The sequence below is a fragment of the Gasterosteus aculeatus genome, chromosome 18 (assembly GCF_964276395.1).
Source record: "Gasterosteus aculeatus chromosome 18, fGasAcu3.hap1.1, whole genome shotgun sequence".
Lineage (NCBI taxonomy): Eukaryota > Metazoa > Chordata > Actinopteri > Perciformes > Gasterosteidae > Gasterosteus > Gasterosteus aculeatus.
This window is the reverse complement of record NC_135706.1, coordinates 16,031,976-16,057,646: the sequence shown is the minus strand read 5'-3', so window position 1 is coordinate 16,057,646 and position 25,671 is coordinate 16,031,976. Positions and strand designations below refer to the sequence as shown.

The 25,671-nt window shown below is 50.8% G+C and overlaps 3 protein-coding genes across 4 annotated transcripts; 1 reads left to right on the top strand and 2 right to left on the bottom strand.

The window, feature by feature from the left end:
• The first annotated feature begins 1,415 nt into the window (after positions 1–1,415).
• On the top strand, positions 1,416–8,925 carry LOC120808049 (microtubule cross-linking factor 3). 2 transcript variants are annotated; one of them, XR_013453418.1, is made up of 11 exons: positions 1,416–1,602; positions 1,831–2,630; positions 3,187–3,411; positions 3,605–3,763; positions 3,842–3,910; positions 4,261–4,530; positions 4,600–4,941; positions 5,210–5,872; positions 6,002–6,330; positions 6,581–6,660; positions 8,667–8,859. XR_013453418.1 is itself a non-coding variant. In XM_078093744.1 (11 exons), the coding sequence occupies exons 2-10, from the start codon at positions 1,839–1,841 to the stop codon at positions 6,643–6,645; spliced, it is 2,712 nt and encodes a 903-aa protein (XP_077949870.1). In that variant the 5' UTR covers positions 1,416–1,602; positions 1,831–1,838; the 3' UTR covers positions 6,646–6,660; positions 8,667–8,925. The 2 variants fall into 2 exon arrangements, 1 of the variants encoding a protein (XP_077949870.1); XM_078093744.1 differs by having other exon boundaries at positions 6,204–6,330; positions 8,667–8,925.
• Positions 8,926–17,898: 8,973 nt separating this feature from the next.
• Positions 17,899–21,005, bottom strand: LOC120808185 (E3 ubiquitin-protein ligase rnf146). Its single transcript, XM_040160861.2, has 2 exons — positions 20,675–21,005; positions 17,899–20,102 (listed from the first exon to the last, which is right to left on the bottom strand). The coding sequence occupies exon 2, from the start codon at positions 20,099–20,101 to the stop codon at positions 19,022–19,024; it is 1,080 nt and encodes a 359-aa protein (XP_040016795.2). The 5' UTR covers position 20,102; positions 20,675–21,005; the 3' UTR covers positions 17,899–19,021.
• Positions 21,006–21,048: 43 nt separating this feature from the next.
• LOC120808189 (R-spondin-3) lies at positions 21,049–23,351 on the bottom strand. Its single transcript, XM_040160878.2, has 5 exons — positions 22,942–23,351; positions 22,378–22,569; positions 22,145–22,285; positions 21,890–22,039; positions 21,049–21,724 (listed from the first exon to the last, which is right to left on the bottom strand). The coding sequence occupies exons 1-5, from the start codon at positions 23,009–23,011 to the stop codon at positions 21,699–21,701; spliced, it is 579 nt and encodes a 192-aa protein (XP_040016812.1). The 5' UTR covers positions 23,012–23,351; the 3' UTR covers positions 21,049–21,698.
• Between the last annotated feature and the right edge of the window lie 2,320 nt (positions 23,352–25,671).

Sequence of the window (25,671 nt, the reverse complement as noted above, 5' to 3'; positions counted from 1 at the left end):
TCACTCCATGAGGTACCCTGGAAAGCAGGTCACTGGGAGAGAAGCCTTCGCTAATCTGCAGCGAAGTCGCTCCTGTAGCTCTCACACCGTGTAGTTTAGAGTGTTGGTCCGTTGTGCAAGTGACTGTACAATACAGGCCGGGCGAATAACAAATGTACATTTGTTGGTGCCAAGTATTAGCAAACCAATTAAAAATGAAATAGTGCAACAGACATTACCTGTGAATTTAATCTAAAAGACTTTACCCCACCTCCTCATCCTCACGAGACACCTTTTCTACGTTAACCTGCGACAAACTTCCCATCGCTCCTTCACCCCCTTGTGGATCAACTAATGGCGTCTTTTAGACAATTACACCTCCAAATTTATCCCGTTGCCCAAATGCCTCACATCTGTTATTCCTGATAAGGCCACTGGGTATTTTTGTCCAGTTTTTTCCCGCATCCTCCACCTTCAAACGTACAGTACACCAGTACATGGTGCAGCGCGTGGCACGAGGGTGGAGGTGTGTACGGGTGGAGGTGTGGATGGTAGGCCGGGGGAGATGAGTGAGAGGAGGAGTGTTTGTCCTCCATGGGGACACAGAGGGATCTAAGCCAGAGCCTAAGAGGATTGCAGAGGGCCACGGCTTTTCTACCGAGAGCCTTTAGCACAGGTCACTACAACCTGCGGGCCGAAGACAACGGAGTCGTTTCTATATCCAAACGCAGGAAAACGTGCGACAGAAATGTACAGTTCCCAAACTCGTCCCCTGCGTCTAATAATGAAAGCAGGCCTGTGGTTTCATTGGAGGACTGCCGGTGGACAAACCCATCCGGCCTGCTGAGAGGGGTCCAACAGAGGGCGAAGGGTAAGGTTTCAGGGGGTTAAATCTCTCCAAACCTGACCCATCACTCACTCATCTCATTAGCAATGAAATGACTAAGGAGCTCATTCTATCCTAACCGGGTGGAAACAGTCAGCGTTTTACTGGCTCTCTGTGGGGCAGATTACCCTCAGGGCCCCGGCCCCCGGTTCACGGGCGCTGGGCTCCCTCTTCTGGGCCCGGGTGTAGTAGCACGACGTGCATCGGGCCCACGGTGTGATTTTAAATGATGGCAAAAGTGGGTGAGGTTTAGCATGAGCACATTCTTACAGCGTTTGTTCCTGTGATGTCACTGAAACGCCCACACAAGTCTGTACTCTAACAGACCGACATCGACTAAACAACCTGTCAGAGCGTCAGAAGACAAGAAAGACCTTCGACTGCTTTCATGGTCGATGTATAAGTCAAGTATTAGTTAGTACTTCATTTTGTTAGAACTTGAGGTTCCGAGGTTTAGTCTCTAACTCTGTCTGTGCAACATGTTGTCAGTGATTCATTGAAAACAGTTAGTTTGTCTGCGTGTTAAGTGTTAAAGTGTGAAAGAGAGGGGAAACGTTGGAGTGAGGGCGGGGGGGCACTTCCTGGTGTGACGTAGGTCGTGACGTCACACGCAGTGCCCCTGCACTGCCTGGTGGTGCCCCGTGTCTCTCCTGAGTCCTCTGCGGTAAGAAGTGCAGCCTGTTTAGGAAGGATGGTTTAGTCCAGGCGCTGCACCGTGCGCGTTATGTCACGTTAAGGTAAGTTATGGGTAAGTTATGGGTAAGTTATGGGTAAGTTATGGGTAAGTTATTAGGTAAGTTATGGTTGAGCCACTAGAAGAACAGCGGCTTCTAGTGGCGTGAAGCATCTTCCCATAAGTTAAGACTCCGGTTGAAGAATGTTTAATATTATTCACTTAGTGAAATCCCCTTTATGTCCGGCACTCATTTCCCTTTTAAAGGAAAGTAAAGCGCAGTTTATTTCAGTGTAGAAGATGAAACCTGCCGGCGGCGGCGCTGCAGAGCCTCCATCATCATCATCATCATCACCATCATCATCATCATCATCGTCACCGTCATCGTCAGCATCTCCGGCGGACAATAGCGCCGGGAGGAGGAGGCAGCAGCGGGCTCCCTCGCCGGCTACCGCCCACCAAGGGGCCACCAAGCGAGCTCCGCGACCCCCAGCCAGGACCAGGTCTCCTCCGCCCGCGGGAAGGAGCGGACGCGCCGCCAGGCCGAGGGACGGGTTGAGGTCCGCCGACGGAAGGGAGGGGGAGCCCGAGAGCCGCGGCGGTGCAGCTGTTCACCCGGACGGTGCTGAAGCTGGTGCGGTCGGACCGACTGGGGCGGATGCTGTCGGGGAAGACCGGACGGATTCCACGGCATCGGCCCGTCGCCGCGCGTTGCGCCTGCCGTGCCTCGCGGGAGACTCCTCGCGGCGCCCGTGGCCCGGCAGAGGCTCGTCTCCGCCGGCGGAGGAAGGGAGGACACGCGGGGAGGACGGAGGCCGCGGGGAGAGGGGCGGCTGCGGCGCGGGCCTCGGGTTCGGTTTGTGGAGAGGGGGTCGCCTACAGGCTGAGCTCGTCCACTTCCATCTGCACAAGAGACTGAGGAGAAGCGGGGCGAGGATGCAAAGCAAGGCGGGGGACATGGGGACCGAGGAGGCCGCCGCGAGAGAGCCCCAGCCGGCTGCGGAGGCGACCGAGGCGGGGTCCGTGACACAGCAGGACCAGGCCTTTGAGGACGAGGTGGAGAGACTGCTTGACGAAAATGAAGATCTTAAGGTTCGGTACAGTTTGGTTTTATTTCTGTAGCAGGGCCTGATTATGTTGACTGTAGATAGAAATGGATCACTGCAGCAGAATCCACTGTCAAACTGTCCGCGTTAGTGTTTCTCATATTAGAATGAAATCCATGAAGGCTGAGGGCCGTGAATCCATGTTGGTTTTCTAATTGTGTGTTTGCAGAACCACAGATAGTGAATCATCAATTGAAATGTCTGTTCAACATCTTTCAAGTCTTTACTGAAGAGAAGTTTGTCTGGGATTTTAATTGAAAATACACTGGCTGCAGATGACTAATTGGTTATTGATTATTTCAAACTGCCAGGATCAATTAACTATCTCACCCGTTAAAATGGGGGACAAAGGGAGATGGCGTGTCGGTAGAAGTCCTGAAATGCATTTGAAATCAGATAATTCTGTGTTATGGCCACATCTGGAAGGCTGACTGTATCTGGCTGGAGTCCAAAACCTCCACCGCTGACTCTGCAGTCAAGAAAGTCAAAAGCCGACCAAACAGCAGCGATGTGACACGCAATCTTTACTACGCACCCACCAGTGTGAAATCGAGGAGATGAGGACCGAGATGGACGAGATGCGGGACACATTCTACGAGGAAGACACGTGTCAGCTGCAGGAGATGAGGCGTGAGCTGGAGAGGGCCAATAAAAACTGCCGGATCCTGCAGTATCGTCTGAGGAAGGCCGAGAGGAAGAGGCTGCGCTACGCCCAGACGGGAGAGGTCGACGAGGAGCTCCTCAGGAGCCTGGAGCAGGACCTGAAGGTGCGGAGGGGATGGGGACGGCCCAGGGATGTGTTTGCGAGCTTTAAATGTAACCACTGCGACAGGGGAAAACAATCGCGATTGTTGCTTTAGACGCTGAACTTGCAGGTAGTAAAGTTAAATATTAGAGATGATTAAAAAGGAAGGTAAGAATCCTAAAATGATGAATCCTCACAATAACTAAACAATGCAGGTAGCGAAGGATGTGTCTGTGAGGCTGCACCACGAGCTGGAGAAGGTGGAGGAGAAGCGCACAAAGACGGAGGAGGAGAACGAGAAACTGAGGCAGAAACTCATCGAGGTCGAAGTGACCAAACAAGCCCTGCAGAATGAACTAGACAAAACCAAAGAGGTGAGGAGATGCGTACCCGCACGCGACGCGCAACACCGTGCTCACATGTTAATGCTTCCGTATGCTGTCATCCAACAGTCTCAAAAGAGGAGAGGAAGCAAGGACATCCAGAAGACAGACAGGAAATTAGCACAGACGCCAACGGAGGTGAAAGCATGTTGTTTTCTTTACAAATGTACAAATGTACTTCTTCTAAGTACCCATGTTGCCCAAAGTAATGGAGATAATCCCCCGGAAGTATCTGAAGAAACATCTGCAGTTCTGATTTCATTATTTATCTTTTTCTCTTATGCTTCCTTGGTGCATATTTGTGAGAAGTTGTCAATAAGAGTCAAACATAAATCATAGATCCTGCAGGTTTGGTTCACATACTCGCATGTTGTTCTCAAGGCAAACATTTGCTTTTCACCTCGGGACCACGACAGACCAGCGCAGGGGCTCAAACCAGGCGAATGAAACGTATATTTCTGTGGGTGTGTGATGTGTCTTCGCTCCAGGAGGACAACGAGGACCTCAAGTGCCAGCTAGCTTTCATCAAGGAGGAAGCGGTGCTCATGAGAAAGAAGACGGCCAAGATTGACAAAGAGAAGGATCGTCTGGAGCAGGAGCTGCAGAAGTACCGCTCCTTCTACGGCGAGCTGGACAGCACCCATCCGAAAGGAGAGGCCGGGGGTCCGCCCACCACCCGGGAGTCAGAGCTCAAGCTCCGGCTCCGCCTGGTGGAGGAGGAGGCCAACATCCTCGGGAGGAAAATAGTCGAGTTGGAGGTAAGAGCAGACATTGCTACCCGGTTCTAGAATACCAGCCCGGTGAGCCTTTCTACCTCCGCCCTACAGGTGGAGAACCGTGGCCTGAGGGCGGAGCTGGACGACCTCCGCGGGGAAGCAGAGGGCTCCGGAGGCTCCGGGTGCGGCGCCATGGGCGGGGCGGGCTCGGATCAGACGGAGCTCCGACAGCAGCTGCAGCTGGTGGAGGACGAGGCCGAGCTGCTGAGGAGGAACCTGGCCGACGTCGAAGACCAAAACAAGAGAGTGACCACCGAGCTGAACAAGCTGCGCTTCAAGGCCCACGAGGGCGGCGGCCGTCACGGGGGCGGAGGGATCGATGCGGCGAAGGCAGAAGCCCTGCAGGAGGAGTTAAAGGCAGCGCGGCTGCAGATTAATGATCTAAGTGGCAAGGTATCGCCTAGTAGTGTCTAATCATGTCCCATGCGTAGGGATTTCATCCATGAAAGAGAGTCTGCAGTCCTGCTGGGCTCCGCTTAATGCTAATGCTAACGCTTACCATGCTAAATTATAATTTAGTGCTAAAAGTTTTTGTAATGACCTTTTTCCCCATTTCAGTTGATGACGTTAGCATGCTAATATGTAGCATACATGCTACTATGTATGTCTTATCTTATAAAGAAAAATATCTGATCTGAAACATCTTTTTGTCTTATTTCAGGTGATGCAGCTGCAGTACGAGAACCGCGTGCTGCTCTCCAACATGCAGCGCTACGACCTGGCCTCCCATCTCTCCCTGCGGCCCAGCCCGCGGGACAGCGACGCGGAGAGCGACGCCGGCGGCGCCGCCAGCGGCCGGCGCGAGAGCGACGAGGACTCCAACTCTTCCCGCCTCGTCCCTCCGCACCGCAAACGCGAGGGCCCCGTGGGCGGGGAAAGTGACTCGGACGAGGTCAGAAACAATAACGGGAGCAGCCGCTGCCTGACGCCCACGAGGGGCCTCTACACCCCGACCGGACCCGAGGGCGCCGCCTCCTCCGCCTTGGCCCGCTTCCTGCCCGGTGGGCGGTGCGGCCTGCGCGACAGGCAGCATATGACGGACATCCGCGTGGAGGCGGAGAGGCTCGCCCGGACCATCGACCGGCTCATCGCCGACACGGCCACCGTCATCTCGGAGGCGAGGGTGTTCGTTTCCAACGGCGACCTGATGTTCGGGAGGGGAGGGGAGGAGGGCGGAGAGGAGGACGGGAGCAGGATCAGGGAACACGAGCTGCTGTATCGCATCAACGCCCAGATGAAGGCCTTCCGCAAAGAACTGCAGACCTTCATTGACCGACTGGAGGTGCCGCGGCTCGAGGACGGGGACAACGAGGAGCCGCTGTCGGTGAGATGCACATCGGAAATGTTCATTGGTATTAAAAATGTCGCAAAGAGTTTTATGCTGATTCTGTTTCTTCCCTTTTGTCACTAAATCCAACCTCCTGGTTGGTCCCTCCACTCTTCCTCCACCCAGATGTTCCAGCCTATAATTTTGCTCATCCTCATACTCGTGTTATTCTCGTCCCTCTCCTACGCCACCATCTTTAAACTAGTCTTTCTTTTTACTCTTTTCTTTGTTCTGTGACGTACGCATCCCTTTATTCACGTCATCCCTTGTTTTGTCTTTTTTTTGGCGATGTTGTTATTCTTTCCTCCCCGCATCTTTTGTTGCCAAGGTAACCAAAAGCACAGAAAAGGCGCAGCATTTCCTGCAGCTGCGGTCGCATTCAAGAGAGCGCGATTCAACACTGGAGTCCACAATTACCCATAACACACCACTGTCCACATCTGTCCCCCACGCAGGTGCGTTACAACGTGGAGACATTTCACTTATCTGGAGAGAAACTGCAATACACTCAATGTGAAGCGCTAGCAGATGCTTAGCTTTACTCAAACAATGAAAGATTTCCTTTATGCTAAGCTAGCTAGCTATCTTGGTAGCCAACAACTGCTGGCTCGAGCTGTATCGTTAGCAGACGTGATAGTAATACTGATGTCGAAGTCCTGGCAAGAAAGTGAATAAACATGTTTGTATCATTTGTTTTCCTGTAAGCCTCCTATCATAGCCTTCTGTCTCCTTCTGTTGCTGGTGAGGACCATGAGATCAGGCGGAGATAAGAACCCGGCAAGCCAGTAAGTGGTCCAATAAGTTGATATTATTACACAGAACACGTTTCAGAACAGGAGGACGTATGTATGCGATGAAAACATACATTGCGGAGATGTAAGCATTGCTTAAATCAAGCTTTGAGGTCCCTGGGATGTGGGGGAGGGAACCGAAATACCCCGGAGTAACCTTCTAAACATACCCTTCTAAACAGGTCAAGCAAGCGGTCACATCTTCTTAGGTAAAGTAAGGATACCGTTTGTCTTTGTCCCCGTCTCCTGAACTAATTTATTAGGAAACATAACAGGTGGAGGAATAATGGCGATGATCCCGGGGCTTTAAACTGGAAGGAATTCTGATGATCACATTCAGCGCTAAATGTCAGATCTGGTCCTAGGGACACCCCCCCCCCCACCAAAGAAGAAATTCCCAGCAGGAACAGAGCCTGATTAGTAAATGATGGGGGGGTCAGATGAACAGTAGCAACTGTCTTCAGACGTTGACGGGTCCAGAAGAATGCGGTCACGTGTTGGGGGTTACTGCAGGACAGAACCAGACATTTCTTGCTCTTTGAATCAACAGTTTTCCTGAAAAACATGTAAATCTTTGAAAAAGCAGAGATGACGAGACGTTCAATGACTCAATCCCAGCCACGCCAGGCATCCGCCCGGCACCTTTCTCTCAGTGACTATACCGGTCACACTCACCCATCTGGCAGCCCTTGGAAAAAGAAATGATTTGCAGCGGCGCTTGGTCACAAGACACAATCTGCCCGAGCATCCCAAAGCGGAGCAGCAACAGAGGCGCCCATTGGCCGAGAGACCCCAGCAGCTGAAATAGCAATGTAAACACTTTCCCCCGGTCCGTGAGCCCCCCCCCTGCCCCCCAGTAATTATAGCCAGGATGCCGGTGACGACAGTTGTCCCATCGAGACTTCAAATGGTGGAATAAATTTGACATTATGATATTTGATCCCGGCTCCAATGGCGCGCCCGCGTAAACAGTGCGGAGCGGTATAAAGGCCGGACACCCCCGCCAAGATGTTTACTCTCTGGCTCGACGCTCAGGACTTAACCGCGACAGCGACCGAGGGGGGGGGACTAAGAGGGACTAAGAGGCGGTTTGCGTAATACGGCACCAAGGGGAAAACGCAGCGGAAAGGGGACTTGGGACCGTTGGGCGCGTTGAATCCGGCTGAGACGCGCGGGGACATTTATTCCGGAGCAGAGAAAGCTTGAGTTGAGAGAGGTAAGGACAGACGACATGTCTGTAATAATCCAAACGTCTAATGGTTTGGTGCCATATGGAACCATGCGACGGTTAATTAGTTACACATGGTCAGTTGCACCATCAATATTAATAGAAATGTTCCCTCAAGTTTAGCTTCGTAGGGATATGTTTAAGTATTATTTTCAAATGATTGAGAATTCATAATGATCTATTTCTAGTGTTCGTCTTTTGTAAGGTGTTGATTTGCCTCCCTGCTCCCTCAGCCATGCGTACAGGCCGTGCAGCAGGTTTACTATGCATAGTTACTAGATTATTAATATCTCTGCTCTTGCATCACAGGTGGGAGGGAATTGGCTGGTACATCCGTTCACTTTCTACCAGGATACTTGTCGTATTTAATGATGCAACAGCGACAACAAAGCCATGCGCTGCAATGATAGTTATTGGTGCTCCCATTGGACTCATTCGGTGACCAAGAGATGTTATGCAGACTGTACATGCCTGTGAATTTTGAAGAACTTTAAAGGAGAGGGGCACAAATATCTGAAGGAAGTGTCCAACAAAGCAAGTAGCTTGCTGTGATCCTACATGCTGATGCTGCAGTAGATTTAATTCTGCCTCGTTTGAAGACGTGAAACATTTTGACTGGCGTTTAAAAAAAAAAGAGAATCATATGTATATTTGTGTATGTTTTGTCGAAAGAAAAAGAAAAGATTTCAAAATCCTGTTTGTAGCTAAATGACACAGATACACAGCGACAAGAGACTTATTCCATCCTCTTTATTTCCTCTGTCTTCATAAGGTTCCCGAGGCCATCGATCCCTCCGACCCTCTGTGACCCCTGACAGGAAAGTGGAACAGGAGAACGGGGAAATTGGCATTTAAAGAGGCCTCGGGGGAATCGCGCGGCCTGCGTCATGGCAGCCATTGATCTGGAGCGCGGGCTGGAGCACGGCGGCCGGGCGTGGGGGAAGGAGAGGCCCGAGCTGATGGACAACTTTGACTCAGAGATGCAGGAGTGGGAGGACCAGCTGCAGGACATCCAGAGAAAAATCGAAGAGGTAAGATTTCCCATTTCTTTTCCCAAACAGGTGATTTCAAGCTGCCATTTGCCCTGAAAACACACCTTATTTTACTGAGTTTAATATATCCTTTAATTCCATAACTGGGTCTATTCCGTGTGAACGTCTCAGTGGGTTTGTATGGTGTAAAAATGGGAATCTGTATAATACTACAACAATAATAAAGTAATGCTACGTAAAAATATGGGGGGTTTTCCATCCAAAACACGCTAAAGGTTTTGTTTCCAGGTTAGGAAGTGTTTCCGTAGTCCCTCGAGTGTGTGTGTGTGCGTGTGTGTGTGTGTGTGTGCGCGTGCGTGTGTGTGTGCACCTTAATAAACTTTTGGCAGCACACCGACTGACTCAAGTCCGTGGCCTCGTTGCAGCAATGATGCAGACAAATGTTAACAGGATAATTAAAGTGGGACGTGCCAACAGACACTGACACGCACGACCTGAAAGTGGACACGAGAGGAGCGAGCGAGGTTGCGCCAGGAAGCAGACGGGAATAACACGTGCGGATCACGGACACCGGTTATTGCTGTTGCGTACGGCTTGTTCCAGAAGGCGGTTATTCACGCTTTCTCCCGTGTCCGTTCTTCCAGTTGTACAACGGCGTCCAGGCCCGCAGAGGAGCCAACGATGCCACCGCTGACGAGCAGAAAAATGGCGGCGAGCGAGAGTGCGGCCCAGCGCACCGCGGCGAGAGTCACCCGGCAGCCGTACCGGGGCCCCGTCGCTATGGTGACGGCTGTAAGCATAGCGACCCCGTGAGTCATCACAGGGACTGCGGGTGCTGCCGCGCCGCCTCGGGGATCGGGGACCTGCTGCAGGGTTACCTGGGGCAGGAGCATCAAATGAGCCGGAAGAACAACGGAGCTCGCCATGTGGTGAGTGAAGACCGTCGCGCCCGGTGACTTCCGCACATCTTGGGGAACCAAATGTTTGGATGCGATGTGAGCCAGAGCTGGGTTTCAGTCAGGAACATGTGGGTCACAGTTAACTGGATCCGTCCAGTCTGCTCGCACACGCCAGGAAGGAGTTGGTTTCACATAGTTTCACCGACTCCCGACAGAAAGAAAGTCCACGCCGTTAAACTGTTTCCTGTTGCTCAGCAGGGCAGCTTAAATATAGCAAATGAGCAATTATTCATATGAATATCTTTTCTTCTCCCAGCGCTTCAGTGACACGATCAAGGTGAGCCCGGCAACAGAGAGGAGAACGGCCTCTGGAGAGGAAAGGTGAGCGGAGACGCGTCCGTGAACTTCTTTGCAGGACCATGTGAGTCGAAACACTTTTTAATCTTATTTCTGTTTCTTTTGTTTTTTTCGCTCAGGCTCGGTCAAGAGACGCTCGCGGGGTCTTCCGAACAGACCGAAAACAGGAAGAACCAAGTGTCCCACCCGAGGAGCTCCCCCAACAAAGAAAACACCGGCGCCAAGCCCCCTCTGGGCCAAAGGGACGCTGCCTCCGCACCGCCGCGCTCGCAGCCGCCCAACGCCAGAGCCGAATCTCCCGCCCCGGACAGGAAGGCCCCCGGTCCGGCCGCCCTCGGCGACAGAAAGTGCGGCAGCCCCTCGGTCCTCAGGAAGTTCGGCGCCATGCTCCAGGAGAACGAGGGCAAAATGCTCACCGAGTCAGGCGTGGTGGCCCATCAGGTGGCGGCCCCGGAGCCCAAGAGCCCCACCCCGGGCTGCCAGCGCAGAGCTCCGGCCGCCTGCAAGGCGCCCGCGCGCGCGCCTGTCCAGAAATGCCACGCGGATGCCGCCGCGCCGACGGCAGAGACGGAGGCCCGGGGCCAGGACCAGGGGTCAGCGCCGGACTCGGGTCGACAGAACCACAAGGATCACAGAGGAGCCTACGGTGGTTCAAAGGGGTCCCATTGGGGTCCCCAGCAGCCCCAGAGGAGATCACAGGTGGCGGGGAGCCCAAAGGTGAGACCCAGGGCCAACAGTGGGGCCGACAGTGATGGACAGCGAGCAAGGAAGCCTGCGTCTCACCACGCGGAGCCCAAAACGGACCACGTGGCCTCCTCTGGAGGTCAAAAGATCCACAGGGGCGGGTTAGCAGGACAGGAGTCGGCAGGTTGTGGCCGAGTGAGGGACGAAGGACTTATTGAGCTGCTGGACATGCTGGAGATCCAACATGAGTACGGCTCCAGTGCGCGAGCAGGACACACAGCTCACAGGCGGGATCCACAACAGGTAGGTGTTGGTTCTGCTCCCTCATTGCAGTGAGTTTGCCTCAAAACCAGCCGGACCAGCTGACACGTGTCCCGTTATGTCCCCCGTTCAGGTGAACCCCGCCCAGCTTCCTCCAGCCAATCCCAACGGGAGCTTCTCTCGCCCCGCGCGACCGGCCAACCAGCGGCCGCCGTCCAGGTGGGCCGGGCGCGCACCCAGCGCGGCCATCGCCGCGCCGCCAGGCCCGACCTACTGTCCCCCGAGCCCCCGGACCCGCCCCCCGAGCCCCATGGCCAGAACGCAGAGCCCCGCTCTGCGGCGCCGGCCGCTCATGTCCTACTCGCTTCAGCCTGAGACGGCCATCATGTGATCCTCTCCCTCGCTCTGTGACCACGAGGGACAAAGCGCTCCGTCTCATCTCAATGACACTTTCAAGGTGAAAACAAAAAAAAACCATGAACATCCACAACATTCTCCAGTGTTGCTGTGGATTTTTGCTTCGTCCGTGCTGACGCGTCGCCGTGTTGCTTCGTTGCGGTTTCTCCCCCATTATCCTCCTTGTTTTTGTGTCGGCTGTCAGGTGTTTTCTGTGTAATGACATTCTGCATGCTGCCCGGTGTGAGGGTGCATGCTATCGTGTTCGATCCTCGTGGCCCGCTGGAATCTACTTTGAGCTGCAGGCGAAGCCGCGACTCTCAGCACTCCGCTAACCGTCAACTACCGTGTGTTTTGCTCTCATCAAATTGTAAAAGTGACATATTTAAGATTTGCAAATAACAGCCGAGACAAACAAATGTGATATGCCTTTAATGTATTTTCTTTCTTGTTAATAAATATGACCGTGCTTTGACATGAGGACTCGAGTCTCTTTCTCCTCATTGTTCCATTAACGATGGCTCGTATTTCATGAGCCTTGATGATTTACATGTCAGGCCAACGGACATCTGATAAGGCAGCTCCCCACATGCCCGTGGCACGGCCGCAAACACGCTAACTGTTCGCTAACTTCCACACAGGACCTGGTTCAAACATAACTGAGGAACTATAACTAACGCCATTTTACCCATTGTGCTGTAAGAGGGATTTTTGAGGCTTGTATGTGACACGGTGCTTAAATAGCATTTGGCACAGTGATTCCGCTACAAAGCAAACGAATTGAGGCGCAGAAGCAGCTCACACACGGTGATTCTGTATCATGAGGGATCACTTTTCACGCTCTTGTGTTTCTCGCATCAACAACCTGCAGCTTCTCCGACACCAACGCTCATGTTACTCTCGCCAAATGAACCTCTTTGGTACACAAACGCGTCGGCTATGCACGCAGTCGCTTCTGGAAGAGGCGGCCCGAGTGTAAAATGTCACATAAACGCTGGGCGGAAGTCACCCATGATGCCGTCGCCCCGTCACCCCCACCCCGCGGTGCTATGTGGCACCTCGGACGGAAATAGCAAGCGTGACGTGGGTTTCGGTGCCAGAAATCTTACCCTGCTGTCTTTTGGGGGTATAAATAAAGAGTGGAAGGAGGGGGGGGGGGCGTGTTCCTCTCTGTCTCCCTAGCGCCATTTCTTTTTTCTTTTTCTGTAAATGAGAGCCAGTCTCAAGTGTTGGCACATGAACGTGCCTCCTGTTGGCCATCAGGCCCCCTGATGACGCTCAACCTGCCCACCAAGCACACGAGGCTGCTGTGTGTTTGGTGTGTGTGTTTTCTGCCCCCGTCGCTTCACCTTTCCCCCCCTTTTGTTTCCCCTCTTGCCTGACTGAGGCCACTCCGTGCAGGACGGCACGGCGCGGCACGGCACGGCACTCACTGGCCAACGGGACGGGCTGATGACAGAAGAAGTGTAGGCGGCTCGCCGTGACGTCAGCAGGCCACGACACCGCACCCACCCCCACCCGCAAGAAGCAACTCGCAGCGTAAAATTATCTCGCTTTGCAACGGTACCCCAGCACACACTTACTAATCCGTGAGGACCTATTCAGAACCGGGGCCTCGCTCAGCCCACCTGAGAAAGAGCCGCGTCTATTTTCATGGTTTTGATCACATTAAAAGGGCCGACCGGCACCTTTTGGATGAGTAACTCGAGAGCGTCTATTGCTGAACACCCACTTGCAGTTGTGTCCCACGATACAGCTGTTCTCATGGCTTTGATCGTGGTAAAGGTGCTGATCTGCCCTTTAGAATGATTTACTAGAGCCTGTGTGTGTGTGTGCGTGTGCGTGTGTGTGTGTGTGCAGGAGCGTGACCAGCCAAATCATTGGAGGAAACCCACGAGCATTTATGTCACTCAACGTCATTAAAAGCAGGGTAGTGATGTTTTAATCTCACCTGTTAAAGCGATAAGATCCTATAACTAACTATTTCTTATTATACATGTTATACGACGTGTTGACGCGCTATAGCAGGGAACGCACATGTATAATTAATAAACTAACGCCTGGCTGACAGGGAACCTTAATGGGACTCAGACCTCGATAAAGTCACATCTGTGGTTTTCCAACACTGATTCTTGCATCACCCTCTGATTGGTTGAATTTATTGAAATTCAAAATTTGGTTGGATTAAACTAACTTACTTTGATTCTTTCAGTTGGTAAAACAGTTGGCAGTTGATTAGCTCCAATGCATAATTCAAACCATTAATTAATTATAACATTTAGAGGTGTAACAAGCTAAGAATAACAGGATTCACATCTTATTCTGAGATTTGTAATATAAGGAACCATTCATATATTTGTATAAAATATAGCAGCTATTTGGGCCTCCGTATAGTTGTGGTCGTTTTAGTAAATTTCCTTTATTTTGAGAAACAATCCCTCATCTCAGCTTTAGATCACAAACACTTATTATAAAATAGCATATAATAATTATTTAGTAATTATTGTGACAGAATATCATAGAAAGGTCTTTATGTGGCCGTGTTCTTTTGGCCCAGTCAATTCAAAGTTACGGGACAGAGACGTCTGTCGCTAGGCAGACTTCTAAAGCCTCCGTCCATCAGCTCAACACGCGCAATTATCAGCGTCTCAATCGGCCTCTGGTGGCTGACATAACGCCTTCTCGGTTGTCCACTTCCACCTGTCCCCTGCGCCCTGACCTCTGACCCTCAGCAGGACAGGTCTCTCATTCATTGGCACCGGGGGGGAGGGAGGGGGGAGTCTACACTGACATCCCCAGCATATGTCAGTTGCTACTGTGACGGACTCGGAATAGAATGTTAACTGCCACTTGTATGTGCTTCTCGCGAATAAACGTGTACGGAGGAGTGACAGGACCACCCTGTTCCAGAGGTCAAACCCGACGGGGACCGGACCACCCCGACTCTGACGCTCCTCTGGAGGGTCCGGAGACGTTTGCGCGTTTGTGGACTCTGCACCTTGTTTGCGGTTGAACCTGCAGCAACAACAAGCACAACATGGATCACGAGCTCTTGCTTACGTACTTGTTGTTGACGGATTAAACTACGAATTCCGGGGTCAAACCTGTGAGAGCGACGGCGTTCGTTAAATCGTACCACTCTACACTTATCAACGGAATAAAGGCCCCATCTGTTGGACCGTAGCTCGGGTCACAGTCCTGCTCGCTTCATCTTCGTCCACATGTCCCGACTGTCCGTCCGTCCGTTGAACGAGCAATCCCAAATGCCAGATGATGAGTGCATCAGTGACGGAGGTGGGACCATCACGGAGAGCCGGCACCACCCTACAGGGGTTCTTTAGACCTCTCCATTAAAATAGAATAGGGCCCAAATATCTACTCTTTGAAAGACAACCCACGAGGCTCGCCTTTCAAAACAAGAGCGGGGTCCTCTCGGGGATTAGCTGGTGTTGCCCGGCAGAGGTGACCGTAGTGGTCTATTTATCCAACGACCGGTTTTAATTTGGTTTTAGTGGGGCGGTCAGCTGGGAGCCGCCGTCTGGCCCTGAAGCCCGACTAAATATCTACACACATGTGCTGCACACGACACAAAATGATGTTGCCCCAAACCGGTCGGGATCGGCTTTGGCTCAAATGGTTTGGCTGAGCGTTGCCAGGCAGCAGGTTTTTTGCAATTTGAATGCGACCATCTTGGACCAAACACAGCTGTCAAGTCACATCTTGTTTTAACACAAAAAGGCTGATTAACAATACAATATACTGCATAATGTGTTAGCTTGCCGCTAAGACAAGCTAAGACTGAGCTAAGCTAACCAAAGCTAATTTATGTTTAGACATTCAAAGGTCTGACATTATTCCATCTTGTACTGAGATCCTACCAGAACATTTCTGTCCATGCCTCAAGTAATATTTTTAACCTTTAGCTCAGCATATGTAATAACGCAGCCGATGAAGTGTACTCCTCTTTTAGAATTTATATCTCACCTGTCAAAAGTCCTCTTCAGATGGCAGCAACGATGCAGTACAAACGGGCCGTGCCGTCATGGGACACCGTTTTTAGAAATGAGGAATACCCATCATATAAACTTTATGTAGTAATGACACGTCGCTGATATAAATGGCTCACCATCAGCATGTCACTCGATAGGCTCTGAATGGCGTCAGGTCGATGATGGAGTGAGGTCATCCGTGGCTCCTGCAGGAGTCAGATCCCCCGTCTGTGAATCCCATCATTGTGGTTTGAAACACTGATGACACAACCAACAGAAATGCAGGGAAGCGACGCGCACGGACAAATACCAAACGTTCCAACGCCTGAACGTGACACACAGGAGAGAAGAGCAATGAAATACACAACGACACGTAATGTACATGGACCCTGTTCCACAAAACCAAGGGGAATATTGATCCACGACACGACAGGTGTGCTGGACGTGTAGAGGCGACTATTTGTGGAGGGTCCGGAGAGGTGCTTTCATGTGGTGCAAAGATGGAGGCTTCAGAAGGAATTCTTCCCAGGATGTGATGGCACACATGTGAGGGGGTTGAAGGGCAACACAGAGCGCCCCCCCCCCACCCGCACCCCGTCCTCAGTCCTCCTTCAAGACGCGTTCAATCTAAATGCAGTCTGTTTCCAGCACGGTGTCTCATAGCACGTCAGCTAATGTTGCGCGACATCGTTCTCGATGCACTTGGAGACGTGTGATATTCTGACTGGCAGCTGACTGTAGTGTCAACGTGTGACGGACGGCGACTGGCGTCCAAGCAGCCATTGGCACCTTATCGCCACGGAAACGTTCAGTCACCAGATGCTCCCTTTGTCAGCGACCGTCATGCGACCCAGTGGGATTTTCCGCATAAGAGGGAAAGATGTGACAGCTGCACTTTGCGGTTAGAATGTGTCCGTTGTTCCGTCTCCGCGTCTCTTTTATCGCTCGTATCTATAAAGTCTACAACTGACAGCGATGTCCACGTTCCTCGTTGTGGGAAATGAGTCGGGCATCATCACAGATACTCGATAAAGGAGTGAAGAGATCATAATCCTGTGAAATCAGAGACAGGCGATGACGCAGACGCACTACCGAGCCACAGGGACCAAACGCTGCCACAAGGAAGACCTTTAAACGTGAGGTGACGACGCACATTGACCTTTGTGCACCTTAAATAGGCGCCAAATTACACCAGAGCAGAAACACCATCCATCCATCGTCAAACCGCTTATCCTGCACACAGGGTCGCGGGGGGGCTGGAGTCCATCCCAGCCAACTTATAGACCGGGTACATCCTGGACGGGTCACCAGCCAATCGCAGGGCTACACAGAGACACACAACCATTCACACTCACACAACTACGGGCAATTTAAAGTCCCCAATCAACCTGATCCCCAGAGCATGTCTTTGGACTGTGGGAGGAAGCCGGAGAACCCGGAGAGAACCCACGCAGACACGGGGAGAACATGCAGACTCCACACAGAAAGGCCACTGGGCGGAATCGAACCCAGGACCTTCTTGCTGTGAGGCAACAGTGCTAACCACCACGCCACCGTGCCGCCCCTGAGCAGAAACACATCTTCAGTAAAACCTCTGAACCTTCTTGTCGGTAAAGCAACAGACCACATGGAACACCGTGGAAGCTCTGAAAGTTTGGCTCATTTAAACGTGTTTCTAATCCAAGTCACGGCCCCACACACAAAGCCAGCGAGTCGGCTTCATCGGTGGTCTCGGTTTTGGCAAAGTCTTGCCTTCCCACAAACTTGAAACATCCAGAGGAGCTTGAATCAGAAACAGAAAATGCAAGTAATGTTGAAAGGAGGAATAACCACATTCTGATGCAGAGGATTGAGGGGAAAAAGGCCGTTGCTCCTCTTGGCAATATTGTACATGTGGAATTTTTATTAAAATAACACATTGCTAATAAATTGCAATCCCTTTCGAGTAAACCAAATTGCTGAGAGAGAAAAACAAATGTACAACCATCTTGTTAGAAAAACGTAAATAAGGTTCTGTGTAAGAAAAGGTTTAGTGGCTGTAATTAACCCGTTTTGCACTTAACTAAAGAGTTTTTCAAAACAGTAATGTACAGCCTGTGCAAAAGCAAACAATGTGTGCAGATGTTTATGAGCCATCTCACACTTGTAGCTGCATCTGTATGCAGTCTGTACTTATGGAGCATGGAAAGTTCAATATTGTTCAAAAAAAATAATTCAATTTTCTCCTGCGGCCCACCTGTAATACCACCGTGACCCACTAGAGGGTCTCGCCCCACAGTCTGAGAAACATCACAGGTGGGGTAAAATGCAGATTCATTTGTGGAGCAGCTCCATCCAGGTTCTCGCTGTACATCTCAAACAGGCCTGTGGGTCAGAGACACTTCTGCCACCGGAAAGTCTCCATAAAAATAAATACAAAGAACAACTTATGATTTTAAATTAGACATTTAATATGTTAACAAATACAAGAGCAACGGCGCACACAGACACACACACTAAAGTTTGTTAGGGTAACTCAGAGGGAAAGACATCAACAGTGAAAAGTTTGACAGTTAAAATAATAGCAGCAGAGGCAAAGAAAGGGAACACACAGCATGTGAGGAAAGCTTGAGATGGTCCAAGTACACATCACGTCTGTGATGATCGCTCTCTGGAGAGTATTTTGACAAGGAATGGATATCCAAAAGATTCCCTCTACACATAAAACTTGATACTTTGCGGCGGCTTTGCCCGTAGTCTTTCAGCACCGAGCTCACAGCAACACAAGCCATTATTAAAACAAGACTAAAATAGGGGAAAATAAATCATTAAAACACACACACCCACACACTAACCCCGGTTTAATTATGATTAGATTCTGATGCAACCTTCTCATCAGCAAGCAGGACGATGTGAACGGTTTTACTGCTCAGCAACATTTGCATAAGCTGCTACAATTAAGCTGAATTTCACTTTGAAAATCACTTCAAAAGACAGAGACCCCTCCACCCAATCAGAAACCAGCTAAAAAGATTAGAGAACCAAAAGGTGGTCGTCTGGACAACAAGCAGTTGATCACATGTTTTGGGCCTGACAGCAGACTGTTGTGCTTCACGACGTAACCTGCTGCCGACGGCGATGCACCACCAACGTAAGCGTCTCCTTGCTGGCAGAAACGTGCTTTAACGCTTCATGTGTTAAAAAGGCCCCTGAAATGCTTTTAATGTTGTAGATGTTGAAACTAACATCCAAGTACCCCGCAGTGACCCGTCTTATTGCCGCTGTTGCTTGTTACCTTTGTGGACCTCCAGGTTTGGAAGAGTCGGTTTACCCGGATCCCATACAAAACTAAGATTACAAGCAAATGGCTAGATACCCTCGGACATTCACACACAAAAATAAGTAAGGATGGTTTTGTCAAATGATGGATGTGGTGAAATACATCCAATGACACAAAAAACAACACATTAAGTGGTATTTTTCCATTTCATGGGACCTTGCAGGATGCATACTACTGCCCCCCTGGTGGCAGCACCCTGTAATCTGCTGGAGGTACCGCTGCGTGGTCACTCACACTTCTGTTACGGTGCACTGTCCATCAGGACTTCGCGAGCGGAGACTGACGGCAGCGCTGGAAGGCCCGCCCCCTGGAGGCATCCTGGCTGGCTGCCGCTCTCTTAACGGTCTTTGCCCGAGTCGTGGTATCGATGCCGCTCCCCCCCGCTCGCACTCCCTCTCCTCCTCGCTGTCACTGCTGCCGGAGGCACACTCGTACGTCTGCAGCTCATCGTCTCCTTCCACCTCCTCACACCCTGGCTGGCTGATTAGGAGCTGGGAGAACGACTCTTCCACGCTTGACGGCGAGGGAGGAAGGGGTCTGGTGGGCTGGCGCCCCAGGAGGGTCGGCGGTCTGACAGGAGGAAGAGATGCCATAATCCCAAAGAACGAAGACTGTGGTTGTCCGCTGCCAGTGTCCGACCCGTCTGCTGAGCTGACGCGTTCCGTCGCAGCTGGGGTGACAACTGGCACAGAGAGAACGGGGACCGGTTCGGGGTCCAACCTCAGTCCCGCGACTCCCTTCTTGGGGATATCTACAACGTCCCGCTTGATCTTTCGCCTGCGGCCATGCTCATTTCGCCGATATTGCACCATGTTCTCCAGGTCGGCCACGTACAGAAACCCCGCAATCAGCATCTCCGTGCTTTTCCTGTCCTTAGCGAAGGCCTCCTCCAGCTCGCGGTTGGTCCTCTCGTCGTATTGCCACCAGCCGTTGCGCCCCTCATAGTACCACGCGTGGTCTCCGAGGGAATCGGAATCGCTCCCGCTCGCCCCGCTCCGGCTCGCCCCGGAAGCCGCCGCTTTCAGCTCTTCGGGCGACAGGAGGACCGGCCGCTCCAGGAAGTCCTCCGGGACCTCCTGTCGGCAGAGAGCGCAGCGCTTGCTCTGCCAGGAGGCACCTTTCACACACAGGAAACAGAAGACATGGAGGCACGGCAGGCGAACGGGGTGGATGCAGCTCTGGAGGCAGATGGAACACTCCGGGTTCATGGCGGTGGAACCGGAAGGTTCTGCAGAATCTCCTACTTCCTCCATCTGCTTGCTGGGAGCCGAGGCAGTCACGGAGCAGTCCACTTCTCCACAGCCTGCCATGCTGAAAAGACACGGCACAATAACAGAAAATATAAAAATAAAAAAACTGTAAATTTAAATTGAGCATGAATGGAGATCGGCTTCCAGATGCGGAGCATTGTTGATAGTTTGGGGAACGCCCTCAAACACAAGCAGCACGAAGCTAGTTTCTGCTAACACACACACAGTGGAATCTGAGAGTTTAAGGAATGTAAATATAAATGAAAAGGAGAGCAATATCCCCGAATGTACAGGACCTCCGAACGAGTTGTAGCAAGGCCCGTCGAACAGGGCTAACGTTAATACGAAACTAGCTTAACTCGCCAACTCCTGCTAAGCTAGCTGTAGCCAAATCGTACAATAGTTAAATCGTTATGCTAGTTGCTTTAAATAAATAAATAATAAACGTACTATATTGCCCACAGGGACATTTGATTTGTGTCAGTTTTAAGTAATGTAACACAAAACACTGTAAAGTCAAGCGAACAGTGACCTGCGGTTAGCTAAAGTTAACTGACAGCTGCTTTAGCCTACGTAGCATGTTAGCGGTCAGTGGGCTTCCAGGCTTTTTAACTTGAGTTTAAAACCACTCACCTGAGACCCTGGCCACAGACACCGGGATCGCCAGAAGCGCAGAGAGATTAATGTTTATAGCTGCATTAAAATCGCGTCGTGAGGTCATGTTACGCCAAAAAGATGACCGCGGTGTCGTCGGGACCCGCGGAGCTCAGTGCGCCTGGATGGACCTCACAGCAGCTCTAACGCGATCCACGTGTTCTGTAGATCTAGTGCAGCGCGAGGACAGCACGTGACCGTGCGCCAGGGTCCAGGGAGCGTCTATACGGATACAACGTAACAGTGCGAACAGTGACTGTGTGAAAGTGTACGAGCAATATTAGTCACCTCACATGCTGATGTGTCCTCATGTTTGTATCATCATCCTTTTGTTGGACAATACTCCCAAAAAATTATTCATACATGATATTTAGATTTATTATTTTTACAAAAATATGTATACATTTGTAAAAATGTACATTGTGTCAACATTTGTATTTATCATACAGGCGGTCAAACAGGTGTTGAATTAATGGGTACACAATTACTGCACACAATTACTGCATATAAATACATTGGATCCATCCATTACTTTTAATAACTTCCTCTTGATTGCATAGACAACTCTTTTAGATTGACATTAGTTTTTAATTTACAACAGTTTAAAATATAACCAGTTGAATATCTCTGCAATGTAAACCAATGGTCTATAATACGCTCTCTAACTTATTAAAACCTACTCTATTCTCTTTGTGATGGCACACCTCCTGACACTCTGACACTCGGAAGGCCGCAGAACTTGTCGGCTATGTGTCTCCTGCCTCTTTCTGTGAGTCTTGCTCCTTTTGCAAACACACAGACCCCCAACTGTCCATCCTCCAACCTCACAGTGCACTATGAGGAGAGAGAGATGACGAGGATGATGATGATGATGAGAAAGTACTCGCAGGTAATGAGAGAAAAAAAAACAGCTGTGCGTTCCACTACCCATACTACCATAGGTTTCAGTAAGGCAGAAACACCAGGATGTCCTACTGCATCCGGTCGCAGTACGCAAGACATCCTACTTCTCTGGCGACCCGCCCAACACTGCACAGGAGATATATGAGCAAGAGGGTTAGACTGTAAGTATGAGGGCATACAGCACGTAGCAGTACACACTTTGTAAGGAAAGCTGCATGAGCTAAGATGAAAAAAAGGAAAAAGGTGTTCGATTTGGAACGCATTCACTTTTTTAAAGAGAATCCCTCTCACCTTGGGGGATGCATTGCATGAGCTGCAAGTCCGGCTCAAATCCCCCCGGGCAGGTGAGATGGCACTGACCGTCGAGCAGGTAGACGTCTGCGTGTGTGTGACACCTCACACACACGCTCCTCACACACATCTCACAGCCCACAGAGCACTCTGAGACAGAGGGACACAAACCGGACATCGTGGGCCTTAGTGCATAGACAAAGACACACGTTTTACACACAGCCTGGATGAGCAACGCGCTGGACGTGGCCTCACCTGTGCATTCTCTCAGCACGGTGTCGGCCGTCAGCCCATCTGGACAGCGGCTCTCGCATTTGCCCCGGAACAGGAAGTGACCCGGGTGACAGAGCGTGCAGAAATTTTCACTGAAACAGGAGGAGCAGTCGTCCTTGCACCCTGCGGGCCGGTGGGAATGAACTTTAATTAATGCAGCTCAACGTCAATGGAACAGCGGCGGGTCAGTCCTACACGCGCCCATCGGTACCTACTTGCGCAGGTGCTGATGTGTGGCGAGCGCATGCCATAGTGACCCCGGGGGCACGAGGACACGCAGGTGCCCCTCTGACGCATGCCGTCCAGCTCCAGGTGGAAGAAGAGGCGAGGTTTGCAGGACAGGCAGCCATTCGGGACGGAGCATGTGGCGCAGCCTGCCGGACAGTGTCTCCCCACGGAGGAACTTCCTGTGGATAACGGAGAGCCAGATATGAGGAACTGGACTCACTCGGCCCGACAACTCGCACAGTTTGGAGCTTTTTATTTTCCTCCTGTGCTGGTGCAAATGAAACAGAACGAATAATAATACTCTGGCTCTATTTGCCTTGTGAAACTTTACAAGCGGAGGGGTTTTATGAGACGGGGCCGGTACAAAGAGGCAAGCTTTCAGTCCCATAACGGGTATGAAGCAACAGAAAATCTACGACCACATGATGAAAATGGAAAGAACTCATTTATTGTCTCCACATGTCCACTCGAAAAGAGGGACAGATGAGACACATTTCACGAGAGCCGTGTCTGACAACTTGAGAGAGGTGGGAGTGACAAGTTACACTTACGTCTCGTGCCATCTTGACCTCCTGTGAGATGCATGAAGTGCAGAATCCAAATGAACGGTGGCATCCGCATTTTCCCCTCGCCTTCAGTACGGCATCGATCCAGTCAGCGAAGAAACCTTGCATCACATCCCAAAACCCCGCGATCTACGTCTCAAAGAGGTATCCGTAGAATTTCATTGGAACGGACCCACGTAGAGGCTCCTGTCTGGGCGGGAGAGCAGTCGAGAGCAGAGTCTTGGCTGAGTGTTTTCTTGAAGAAGGATCCCGTGTGCATTCCATGAGATCACTCACGCCGGCAGGACGCCGCGCAGAAAGCAAGCGGAGGAGCAAACCGTCAAATGAGTCGCAACGCAGATCCAATGCAAGTTTGGGTGATCTGCTAGGAGATCGTCTCTGCTGCCCCCCCCCCCCCCCCCACACACACATTCCCGACCTCCTCTCCCGTATCGACCCTCCTCCTGATCCATCCTAACATCAGGCAGTGGAATTATACTGCAACGTCTACACGATGACAGGTTTACCCTCAGGGGTGATGACAAAGGCTCACAATTCGGTGTCATTTAAAGCCCCCCGCAGCCCCCCGATTTTGATGATGTTTTTCTTATTGTTGCTTTACTTGCATGTTTGACCGTCACTCGGCAGAGTCTCAGTTAATCTGTGCTCACTTTGAAAATGTAAAGCGTGAAAAAAATAAATATATATACTTCAAAAAATAAAATAAAACAGTGAATTTTATGCATCTCAAAAACACAATTTAGACATGAACTATTCTTGAAGATATTACAAATCAACCACCGCTATAATACAAGTGATATTTTGAACATTAAAACATTTGATCAATTGGACTTTTCCACCACACAAACCCCCGTTTTAACCCAACCTTTATATCATGCACTCTCCCCTCGGCCTAGTGGCAAATCGGGTGAGTGTGTGTGTGACCATGACAACCAAATATCTCCTCATGTGGTTCTGTTTAACAATAGAGCATGTCTGTGGGCCCTTTTTTTGTCATCACAAGATCAACACCAGGCTTCTCACTAAGGCGGGATGAAGTCACAACGATGGGTTGGAATCAAAAGGAGAAAAACGTCCATTATCGACCGTACACGCCTTCTCTATTTAGTTCAAGTCGAGGGCGTGCTTGGGCACTTTGTGTTTTTCAACGAAGACCGGGTTCAGGAAATGAATAGCACAAACACGGGTTGATGTGACTACCTCCCCAGGAGAAGATAAGCGCTGAGGGCTGGAGGTGTCAAGAGGATCTGTGATTCCCACAAAAACGCTGGGAGACGATAAAAGCTTCGGGCTGCAGGGGATTTGTTGTTTGGCTTCCCGGTGGGTCTATTATCGCATGTTTTGGGAACTCTGTGCTTCTTAAACCGATTTGAACTCTCCAGAGCACCCCTTCCCCACACCCCCCCCCTGACTCCCCCTCTCCCCCCCTCCTTCTTGGTATTGGTTTCCCGCTGCAGTTCGGGATTCTTTGTTTTAGCCCGTAATCCTTAACAGAGCCTTTCAAATCTCACAGGATCACGTCCCGGGTTTGATGCTTTTACTTATTTCTCAGCGCTTTGTCATAATGTGTTGTAAGAGTAAATGAATCTGATGGCTCCGCGGGGCGAAGACAGGAACGGAAACACTGACACACTTAAAACCCATGTGCTCCATATTAAGGAAGGCACAGCAAGCTATCATAATAACATCTCTGCCAGAATGCGCTGCCGTGCTTTTCTCTGAGAGAAGCAGAAGCTTTGTAGGGAGATTTGACACTGGAGTTGATTTATCACCTGAGAGACAGAGCTAATGGTTACACTGCCAGACGGAGGAGCTGGACGGGGCTACGCCGGCTGGCTTAAATTCTCAACAGGTGCTTAGACACAGAGACGCAGCAAACAGGCGAGGAGCCGCCACTTTTCCATTTTAATAGATGGAGAAAGCGGGTTTATAGGAGTTCAGGGCCAAAGAATAACACCTCAAAAGGAGCCTCTGGATGCGTGGCCAGCTGCCGAGGACCACCATCACGCACCACTTCATAGATATGCATCTCCAACAGCAGAGCGTGGACAGGTTTAAACTTAGGGATGGCATGCAAATGTTAAGAGGGAGCATGACAGAACCGTGGGGAGACGAGGAGGACATGGTGCCAGCGGTTCAAGGTTCAGAAGGGTGGGGCTCCACAAACCCAGGAACACTTTCTCCACCTAACTCAGAACATAAACACGGCATGGATATTGAAAAAATAACCGCTGGAGGCCAAGGGAAATCTTAGGACACGACCGGGAAAAAGGCAAATGTTAAAAGTGGAGGACGGCGAGCAAAAGGAAGGAGAGGGCTCACAATTTAGACCACATGATCTAAAATTCTAATAGTTGTTGTTGCATTTTATGTCGGCCAAGGCTCTGAAAGAAAAATCTTGAACTTGTGCTGAAAGACTTGACTGTGCTGCAAATCAAAAACAGCTTTTAGGACACCACCTGCGATCAAGGTTCTGCTTGGCAGAAACCAAAACACATACCGTCTTCTTCAATAAAAACAGACAATATCTGGCTGTTTAGCAATATAACGTTGACCTTTTCCCTCACCTGAAAAGCTAAAAGACTCCCTGCGGTGGTGAGCAGGATAGCATCAGGCAGATAATCTATGTAGCGTGATGAAGTGAGGAATTTAGGGGGCAGGAGGCGGGGAAGTGGCGAGACGTGCAGCTTTAAACATCGACCTTGATGGATGATA